Consider the following 11,059-nt stretch of genomic DNA (forward strand, 5'->3'; position numbering starts at 1 on the left):
AATTAAAAGATGAGATACCTGTGACTCAGAAAAACCAAGTAACTTGCCTAAGTTCACCCAGTTTGGAAGCAACTAAGTAGTTACTTGTCCAGGAAAAAAGTCAATAAAGACAATAGAATATCATCTGAGCTTCTGAAATTGTTACAGTATTATTCAAATAAGTAGACAGTTAAAAAATGTTAAAGTCAAGGAGTCAGTTTTTTATAAAGAGGCAATTATAAATAAGGAAGGATTTCCCCCAAACAGTACGGTCTTCTTTATATAAGGGTAGAACTTCATTGTGAAGAATATAAATGTCAGTTTGTAATAAAAAAATATTCACACACACGGAAACACGAAAGAAACATCTGAATAAAGGCATGCCTAAATATTTCCAGTGGGTCCAGTTATTCAACTAGCAGACATTCCTTACTTCTTTTTAGTCTCTATGACACGATCAGTTCTTTCTGTGGCAGTAGATCAGAGGCCCCTGCAGACCAGAGAGTGCCTCCCATGAATAGAGCTGAGCATGGGATAAAGTTCCCTCAGCTTTCTAAAGACATGTGGTGATGAATTAAGATCATTCCATTATTTTTCTTTCCCAAACCTTTCTTAAAGCTTCTTTCACATCCTTGTTTCTCAAAGAGTAGATAAGGGGGTTGAGCAGTGGGATCACCGCTGTGTAGATCACAGCAACTCTGCGGTCTTGCGTCAGGGAGTAGCTGGACCTGGGGCGCAGGTACATGAAAAGTGTTGTGCCATAGAAGAGGCACACAGCAGTGAAGTGGGAAGCACAGGTGGAAAAGGCCTTGAATCTGCCCTGGGCTGAGTTCATTCTCAGGATGGTGATGAGAATTAAGAGGTAGGAGACCAAGATGATGAGGGTACAGCTCAAAAGGTTGAAACCAGCAAAAATGAAGAGCAAGATTTCACACAGTGAGGTGTCCACACAAGACAGAGACAGGATGGGTGGTCCATCACAGAAGAAGTGAGTGACCACGTGAGTACCACAGAATTTCAGACTGAAGATACAGCTTGTGTGGATCAGCGAATTAAGAAATCCTGCACCATAGGATCCCGCAATCAGAGAGGCACAGACCGTAGGAGACATGGCAATTGGGTAGAGCAGGGGGTTACAAACAGCTGCATAGCGGTCATAGGCCATGGCAGCAATGAGATAGCATTCACTGGTGGCAAAACCCGCATAAAAAAACATCTGAACCACACAGCCAAGATAGGTGATCACCTTCCTCTTGGCCAAGAAGTTCACCAGAGTCTGGGGGACAACTGTGGAGGAGTAGCAGAAATCCAAGAAGGAGAGGCTCTTCAGGAGGGAGTACATGGGTGTGTGCAGCGTGGCACTTACATGGATCAGAAGAAACATGATTAGATTCCCCAGCAGTGTGATAGTATACATGCCCAGGAACACCACGAAGAGCAGCTTCTGGAGCCAGGGGTCACTGGTGAGCCCCAAAAGCTCAAACTCAGTCTCTCGGCTCAGGTTGGCCCCTTCCATATTTCTTCAACGCTCTGTGATGTGGAAAGAGAGGACCACCAGAAAGAAGTGAAACACCCAGAGGCTCTCACTGGCTTAATTCTGCCCTAAGGACAGCCTTCTGAAGATTGCTTTCACTAAGGAAGTCTGCTTTTGTCAGTGGAATTCTGTCATAGAGAAGTTCTCCTCAACTTGGCTGATTAGTCACTTAGGAAGTATGACTTGAGAAGCAATGGAAAATAGAAAAGAAATATACACAATTTGGTCTCTTAGGGATCTTAAAAAATTCTAAATAATGAAACAATTACATACCAAAAATTTATTGACCATCTTCTATAAACTTAGCTCTATGTTCTTCCTGTCAGGAATTCAAGTATGTCTGACTTCAAGAAGTCTATATTCTAGAGACTATATATTTTGTGTCTAAGCACACAAGCTGTGGCATCAGACTGACAAGGTTCCAAACAGACCTCATCATTAGCCAGCTATGTAACCTTGGTAATGTTACTTAACCTTTCTTCTGATTTTCAGTTTTCTGTAAAATAGGGATAACAACACTAATCTCAAAAGTTTATTGTAAAAATTCAATCAGTTAATTCATGTAAAGCACTTGAACAAAGCCTGGCACTTTGAGAAAGAGTGTTAGCTTGATTATTCTTGTTGGAGAGAAAAATCTAACACAAAACTAAACAACAATAAAAATAAATAAATGAAACAGCGACAAGATTTAGCAAACAACCTACCACCAAACAAAATAGAAGAGAAACGTGTACTAAGTGAGAGTGACTAAACAAGCCTTCAGAGGATCCGGAGAATTCTAGAGGAGTGGAAGGTGGTTCGTTGGCTCAGCTATAAAATTCCTTCTCAGAACTTGGCACAAGTCAAGCACTATTGTGGACTCTAAAGGTGATGGGGGTTGGGATGTGGAGAAATAGGGGTGGTATAAGGCTGCAGAGGGTACACTGAGACTTTGCACTCCAAAGCATCAGCCAAGGGGAATACATCACCCATCCTTCATGAAGGCACCATCATTTCCAGTGAATAGAATCACCTTGTTCTGAAAGGATGTTGGGGCCAGCAGGGAAGGAATAGCCCCTCTCCAGGACTAGGGCTTTGTAAAAATGCGTTTTACATACAGAGAATGAATAAAGTCATGATGTACTCTTGAGAGTCCCTTGGTCTGCAAGGAGATCCATCCTAAAGGAAATCAGTCCTGAATACTCATTGGAAGGACTGATGCTGAAGCTGAAACTCCAATACTTTGGCCACCTGCTGCAAAGAACTGATTCATATGAAAAGACCCTGATGCTGGGAGGGATTGAAGGCAGGAAGAGAAGGGGACAACAGAGGATAAGATGGTTGGATGGCATCACCGACTCAATGGACATAAGTTTGAGTAAACTATGGGAGTTGAAGATGGACATGGAGGCCTGGCGTGCTGCAGTCCATGGGGTCACAAAGAGTCAGACATGACTGGGCAACTGAACTGAACTGCACTGTACCACCTGAACACCACACTCTCTCCTGCTCCATTGGCTGCCAGTTCCTGAATTACCTTGGGCTCTGGAGTCAGCTAAGTGTCCTGTGCTTTTTGGTGAGGATTCTCAGTTGTAAAGATGTTGAAACCGGTAGATGTGATAGAGGAGGCTAGAAAGGGAAAAAATTGAGCCCCCTCCTCCTGCCCTGAGGAGTACATGAATAATGGAGCTGTGAAAGATGTTGGGAAGATTCCAGAGAGGAAAGAGCTGTCATGAACAGGCAAAAGATTCTACTTTGTCCCATTGGCAAACTTTCCAGAATCAGCAAACTGCCAGAGCAGAGGAAGACTCTGGAATATGGATAACTAAATTTATCCATAAATTTGTTGAGGGACTTCCCTGGTGGTCCAGTGGTTAAGATCTTGTGGTTAAGACTCTGTGCTCCCAATGCAGGGGACCTGGGTTTGATCTCTAGGCAAGGAACTATTAGTATGTGGATACTGCAACTAATAGCTCACAAGCTGCAACTAAAGATCCTACAGGCCACAACTAAGACTTGGCACAGCCAAATCAATAAAATTTTAAAAAAAATTTAGCTATCAAGTAGATACTGAAGACACTGTGGCTATTGATGGAACACTGTGAGTGGTGACTGGAAGAAATCACTGTAATGCCCAAAGAGATAACATGCCCTAATAAAGTTGCGATACAAAACCCAAGAGGGCAAATTTGAACACAGGGTACTGGTAACATGTTTTAGAGCACATGGAGCATAACTGACTTATTTGGTGTCACTGAGATGTAACATTTCAGCCATTCTGAACCCAACAGTTGCTAGTTTATAATAAACCCTATTATGCAGGATTGCAGACAGCCCCAGATTTGGGTTGCAAATGTCATTGGCCCTATTGGTGTCAAAAGCCAACCCAGCTTCAAGGCAAGTTACAAAGACTTTAAAGAATTAACGGTAAATCTTAGGATGAAATAACTTACAGGGACTTCAAGAAATTGAGAAATGGTTATTATGAGTGAAGTAGAACTTAAGACCCAAGTTCACACCTTCTTCAATAGGTGGTTTCAATGTGGGTAACAGGTCTGCAAGTACTTCTCGGATTAAAAGAGTAGACAAAAGCTGAGAAGAGTAGGAACGCGGCCAACACGCAGGCTGGGAGGTGGGATGGAAAAGGGTAGGGTAGTGGGTAATGCAATGAGTAGCAGATCAGAGCCTCTGATTATTACTTGCTGAAGAGTTGACTCACTGGAAAAGACTCTGATGCTGGGAGGGATTGGGGGGAGGAGGAGAAGGGGAGGACAGAGGATGAGATGGCTGGATGGCATCACTGACTCTTTGGACGTGAGTCTGAGTGAACTCCGGGAGATGGTGATGGACAGGGAGGCCCGGCTTGGTGCGATTCACGGGGTCACAAAGAGTCGGACACGACTGAGCGACTGAACTGAACTGAACTTATGTTTACTCGCTTTCTCTTCTCCCCTTTCCTCTGCCATCCCTCTTCTCCAGTCTGCACTAAATTCAAAACTATTCAGAGTATAGAGAGAGTCAAGCAAGGGATTGTGGACAAACTGACATCTCTGACAGTCTTTCAAAGGATGCTGGAGTGGGGTCCCCGTGGCGGTCCAGTGGTTAGGACTCCTTGCTTTTTCTAATTCAGGGGGCACAGGTTTGATCCCTGGTCGGGGAACTAGGATCCCACATGTTACGCAAAATGGCCAAAATAATAATAAATAAATGGAAGTAGTTCATCTTGGGTGGGAAAAAGGATGCTGGATTAACAACTATTTCTGTTGGCTGTAGTTTATACCTGTGAATGGAAACTAGGAAGAAAATTTGAGTGGTCCAGTCTAGTCATGCTGGAGTGGAGTGTTTAGGAGTGAGAGCAGGTGTCAGGGGCCTGTAGATGAGGGATGAATAAGCAAGGGCTTTATTATACCTGTTTCTTTGCCTTCCTCCTTGGGATAACAGAGTGGGAGTACAACAGAGAGCAGCAGCCAGAGGGAGCAGCAATGACCCCAAACAGGGAGCAACAATGAACTCAAACAATGGTTCTGAAACGTTAAGGTGCTCTGCCCAAGGTTCCCTGGAGAAGCTTGCTGCATGTGCAGATTCTAGGTACCAACCTCAGAAAATGTGATCTAGAAAATCTAAAGCCAGGCCCCCAAATCTGGTGAATCTGAAACAGGTGGTCACTGACCACACTTTGAGAAACACTAAACCGTGGAGTATCTTCCCCTGAGCCACATATAAATATCCTTTTCTGAGTTGCTAGAATTCTCCATGTCCTGGAAAATCAGATCAGCCTGTAGGATAAGGTGGTTGTCCTGGACAGTCACTTCCTTCCAGAAGACATATCAGTAGTGAACAATTCCCAGAAATCTGAGTATTACTTGGTTATAGTCAAGCACCAACAAATTTCATCCTTCAAGTTTGCTTTACATGTTCGTAAGAAAACCATTTAATTCCAACAGAGCATGTGACTTGGTGGCAGAGCCGTTGCTCTGGAGGTCAGAACACAATCTTTCATTAGAAAAAAAAGTGAGGACAAAGCCAGATTCATTGGGTCCAAAGACTGAGTCTGGGGATCAGAGCCTGCTACTGACTTTAACCTCTCACGTGGCGAGGGAGGCAGCCCCCACCCTGAGAGGCACACACAGCTGGTCCTGTACTGGAAAGAGACACCCCAGAGCCATCTTTTCCCATGGGTGGCCCATTAGCTCATAGCTGGGGAGGATGTTGCCTTCATTAATGAGGGCTTAGCAGGCAGGTGAAGAAGTAAGAATAATTGGCCCCATATAGATCCATTAATGCATTTGCAAAGTTACTGAGTTTCTACCCTTGAGAAATTTGGTGACTGGGACATTGGGAATAAAGGGAACAGATCCATACCAGATCCCTGCCAATACACTGATCAGTAGCCCCAAAGGACCTCTCTATCTCAACCCCGAATTGAACTCTTATGTACTTATTAACTGTATTTCTTCTATGCTGGAGAAATAACTTTTTATAGTTTTTCTTTCCTTTATTCCAGTTTTCCAATGTATACAGTGACCTAGCCTACAGTGAAGGACGACCTCTCTGTCCATCAAGATCATAATAAAATTAGAGGTATGTGATTTACTTAACATATACTTGGGATTTTCTAGGGATAGTTCTGTTATCAATTTCTAATTTAATAGCATGCCATCGGAGAACATGCTTTGTATGACTTGAACACTTTTGGATTTATTGAGATTTGTTCATGGCCCAGAGTATGGTGTATTTTGATGAATGTTCCATGACCACTTGAAAAGAATTATATTCTTCTGTCATTAGGTCAAATGGTCTCACTTTCAATTACCTCATGTTGCTTAATAGTGTTGTTCAAGTCTCCTATATCCTTTCTATTTTCTGCCTACTTTTTCTATCAAGAATTGAAAGGGGAGTACATTGAAATCTAACTATAATTGTGAATTTTTTTTCTTGCAGTTTTTCAGTTTTGCTTTCATGTATTTTGAAGTTTTGTTATGAGGTATATAAACATTTAAGATTGTTATGTCCTCTTGATAAATTTTCGCACATACTATAAAATGACCAGGAGCTGAGAATCACTGGGGCCATCTTGAAGGCTGGCTATCAGAGTCCTCCCTCTGGACCTCATTGATTCTTGTCCAACTTATACATGAATATATATGCAAATTATACTCACACCTCCCTCCTAAAAATCATGTTCCATTACAGTGTCAGCTCAAAGTCCACAGTCATATCATCTAAATCAGGTATAACTGAAGTATGGTCCCTCTGTAAGAGTATCTTGACTACAGTTCCTCTCAGTCTTAAGATTGGTGAGCTACACACAGAAGTTACATCTGGCTTCTACACACACAAAACATATAATGGCAGGACAGGTCTGGGATAACCTCTGTAGGAAATAATGGGGGGTGGGGTAACAAGAGTCACTGAGTCACAAAAATTCTAAAATCCACTAAGACACTTGTTGGCAAGTCCTTGATTAGGACTCAAATCCTAAGAATAATTCTCTGTGGCTCTTGGCTCCACTCAGAGATTATAGTTGTCCTCGCTAAATTATCCTTCATTTTATATGAAAGCTAGCCTGTGTTTGTAAGCTGAGTAGTTTTCTTAGCTTGCTTCCTGACTGAAGGAGTCTGGGAATCGAAAGGCTTCTCTTCATTTTTTTCTTACAGTTCAGTCTGGTGGTGGTTCTGTCATCGTGACTTTCTTAAAAACTTGGGCGTCTTCTGTGACTCTTATTAACAAATCTCTCTTGACACAGCCCTCTGCCTTGAACCTCTGCTGAGACTGTTGAGGGCTTGTGCCCTGAAACTTTTTGGAAGTCCTATCATTTAACTGAACCATTCTCTGAGGCACTACCTTAGATCTTTCTAAAGTCTTAACAAAAGATTTTACTGACCCTCGGTTTCATCTTTGTTATTTATTTGGCCATGAGCCGCTTGAGGGATCTTAGTTTCCTGACCAGAAATTGAACCTGGGCCCTCAGCAGTGAGAACATGTGGTCCTAACCACTGGACAGCCAGGGAATTCCCAGATTGCCAATTTCATTAGGCAATTCATATTTTCTACCATCTACATTACTGAAGGCACCAGTGTTGCTAAACTCTCTGCAACTGCATAACAAAGATTTTTATCCCTCTGAGTTTCCAATAACATTTTCCTCATAGTTATCTAAGTCCCATGTTTATTGTTATTGGCAGCCTTCTCAAAGACTATTAGAATTTTGCTAACAGTCTCTTCAAGGCATTTTAAACTTTCATTAATCCTCTCCTCAAAGTTCTTTCAGCTTCCTCCCACCGTACTGTAAAAGATGCTTATAATTTTTTAGGGTTTTGTTAAATCCACGTCTCATTTCCATTTACCAAAGACTGTTTTATTATCTATTGCTTTGTAATAAACTGTCCTAAAATTTAACAGCTTAAAAAAAAAACAATAAACACTTAGTATTTCACGTGATTTCTATGGGTCAAAAATTGGAGAAACCTTGGCTTTCTCATGGAGTTGCAGTTAAGATGTCAACTGGAGCTGTTGTCAGTCGAATCACAATCACTGGAGGATCTGCTTACAAGACAGTTCACTCACTTGACTGTTGTTGATGCTGTTAGCAGGAGACCTCAGTTCTTCTACACATGGATCTCCCCACAAGACTGTTGGAGTGTCCTCCTGACATGATGACTGCCTCCCTGCAGAGGAGGTGAACAAAGAGAGTGCAAGGAGAAAGCCACAGTGTTTTTTAAGACCTTGGAAGCCTCAGAAAGCACCCACTATTACTTTCACAGTATTCTGATGGTTATTCCGGTCAGCCCTACTAAGGACTGGTAAGGGCCAAGATGGCTGGCTATCATATTTGGAAGCTAAGAGGGAATTAATTCAGTGTCTTGAAACTAGGATTTAAAGGGAAAGAATCAAACATTTATTCTGCATTTCCTATGTGAGCTACCACATCTAAAATATAAAGACAAAGAAAATTCAAAAGTAAAAAACTGAAAAATATATATATACCATGCATATTTTAACAAAATGAAGTCTAGTTTAACTATGCTAATATAAGTTAAAGTAGACATTAAAGGAAAGAGCTTTAGGAGAGACTGAGGGCATTTCATAATAACAAAACGGTGAATCCAACAGGAAGATGTAATAATCCTAAAATTAATATGCATTTAATAACAACTTCAAATATATATAAAGCAAAATGATAGAACATAGGGTGAAACAGATTAAATTACAATCATAGTTGGAGATTTTAACACATCTCTGTCACTAAATGATGGGACAAGCTGACAGAAAATCACAAAGGATATAAAGGATGCGAATAAACAGCTAATGAAATTGATATACATAAAAAAGTACACCTACAAATCACAGAATGCACATTCTTCTAAAGCAATATATGCTTTGGATATTTACCAAAATGGAACATATACCTGGCAATACAGTAACTCTTAACACATTTCAGAGGAATGAAATTATAAAGAGTATGTTCTCTCCAATGCAGTGGAATTGAACTATAAATAAAAAAGATAGTTATAAAATCCTGCTTAGAAATTAAATAATAGACTTAAGAAATTAAGCAATAGACTGACTTCTAAATAACTGGAGTTAAAAGAGAAATCACAATGTTAATGAGACACAACAAAGATATAAAAGATACAAGAATATTATGAGTAATCATCGCAATAAATTTGAATTTAAATAAAATAGAAAAAATCCTTAAAGAGCATAACTTATCAAAACAAAGAGGAAATAATCAGAATAGTCTTAAACCAAATACAAATTTTAATCCATTATTAAAAATTCCCTACAAAGAAAACTCTAGGCCCAGATGGCTTCATCAGTAAAATTTCTTAAGTATTTAAAGAATAAATAACATCTATATTACACAGAAAATTCCAGGTGGTAGGAAAAGAGGAAATTCTGTTTAATTTATTATAAGAGACCCATATAACCTTGACAACCAACACCTGGAAACAACACTGTAAGAAAGGAACCCCAGGTCAATTTCTCTCATGAACATAGAGACAAAAATCCTAAATAAAATATTTGTGTGTGTGCTCAGTCATGTCTTTCTGTCTGTAGCCCCACGGACTGCAGCACACCAGGCTCCTTTGTCCATGGAATTTTCCAGGCTAGACATCTGGAGTGGGTTGCCATTTCCTCCTCCAGGGGATCTTCCCGAACCAGGAATCAAACCTGCATCTCTTATGTCTCCTGCATTAGCAAGCAGGTTCTTTACCACTAGTGCCACCTCAGTTCAGTTCAGTCGCTCAGTTGTGTCCGACTCTTTGCGACCCCATGAATCGCAGCACACCAGGCCTCCCTGTCCATCACCAACCCCCAGAGTTCACTCAGACTCACGTCCATCAAGTCAGTGATGCCATCCAGCCATCTCATCCTCTGTCATCCCCTTCTCCTCCAGCTTCCAATCCCTCCCAGCATCAAAGTCTTCTCCAAAGAGTCAGGTCTTCTCATGAGGTGGCCAAAGTACTGGAGTTTCAGCTTTAGCATCATTCCTTCCAAAGAAATCCCAGGGTTGATCTCCTTCAGAATGGACTGGTTGGATCTCCTTACAGTCCAAGGGACTCTCAAGAGTCTTCTCCAACACCACAATTCAAAAGCATCAATTCTTCGGCGCTCAGCTTTCTTCACAGTCCAACTCTCACATCCATACATGACTACTGGAAAAACCATAGCCTTGACTAAATGGACCTTAGTCGGCAAAGTAGTGTGTCTGCTTTTGAATATACTATCCAGGTTGCTCATAATTTTTCTTCCAAGGAGTAAGCGTCCTTTAATTTCCTGGCTGCAATCACCATCTGCAATGATTTTGGAGCCCCCCAAAAATAAAGTCTGACACTGTTTCCACTGTTTCCCCATCTATTTCCCATGAAGTGATGGGACCGGATGCCATGATCTTTGTTTTCTGGATGTTGAGCTTTAAGCCAACTTTTTCACTCTCCTCTTTCACTTTCATCAAGAGGCTTTTTAGTTCCTCTTCACTCTCTGCCATAAGGGTGGTGTCATCTGCATATCTGAGATTATTGATATTTCTCCCAGCAATCTTGCTTCCAACTTGTGTTTCTTCCAGTCCAGCATTTCTCATGATGTACTCTGCATAGAAGTTAAATAAGCAGGGTGACAATATTCAGCCTTGACGTACTCCTTTTCCTATTTGGAACCAGTCTGTTGTTCCATCTCCAGTTCTAACTGTTGCTTCCTGGCCTGCATACAGATTTCTCAAGAGGCAGGTCAGGTGGTCTGGTATTCCCATCTCTCTCAGAATTTTCCACAGTTTATTGTGATCCACACAGTCAAAGGCCTTGGCATAGTCAATAAAGCAGAAATAGATGTTTTTCTGGAACTCTTGCTTTTTCCATGATCCAGCGGATGTTGGCAATTTGATCTCTGGTTCCTCTGCCTTTTCTAAAACCAGCTTGAACATCAGGAAGTTCACGGTTCACGTATTGCTGAAGCCTGGCTTAGAGAATTTTGAGCATTACTTTACTAGTGTGTGAGATCAGTCCAATTGTGTGGTAGTCTGAGCATTCTTTGGCATTGCCTTTCTTTGGGATTGGAATGAAAACT

General features: G+C 41.3%; 1 protein-coding gene across 1 annotated transcript; it reads right to left on the minus strand.

Moving 5' to 3' along the window:
• Positions 1-450: 450 nt before the first annotated feature.
• Positions 451-1,574, minus strand: LOC120853363 (olfactory receptor 5AU1). The gene has a single exon (XM_040227133.1). The coding sequence runs from the start codon at positions 1,493-1,495 to the stop codon at positions 560-562; it is 936 nt and encodes a 311-aa protein (XP_040083067.1). The 5' UTR covers positions 1,496-1,574; the 3' UTR covers positions 451-559.
• Between the last annotated feature and the right edge of the window lie 9,485 nt (positions 1,575-11,059).

Source organism: Oryx dammah, unplaced genomic scaffold (assembly GCF_014754425.2).
Source record: "Oryx dammah isolate SB20612 unplaced genomic scaffold, SCBI_Odam_1.1 HiC_scaffold_26, whole genome shotgun sequence".
Taxonomy (NCBI): domain Eukaryota; kingdom Metazoa; phylum Chordata; class Mammalia; order Artiodactyla; family Bovidae; genus Oryx; species Oryx dammah.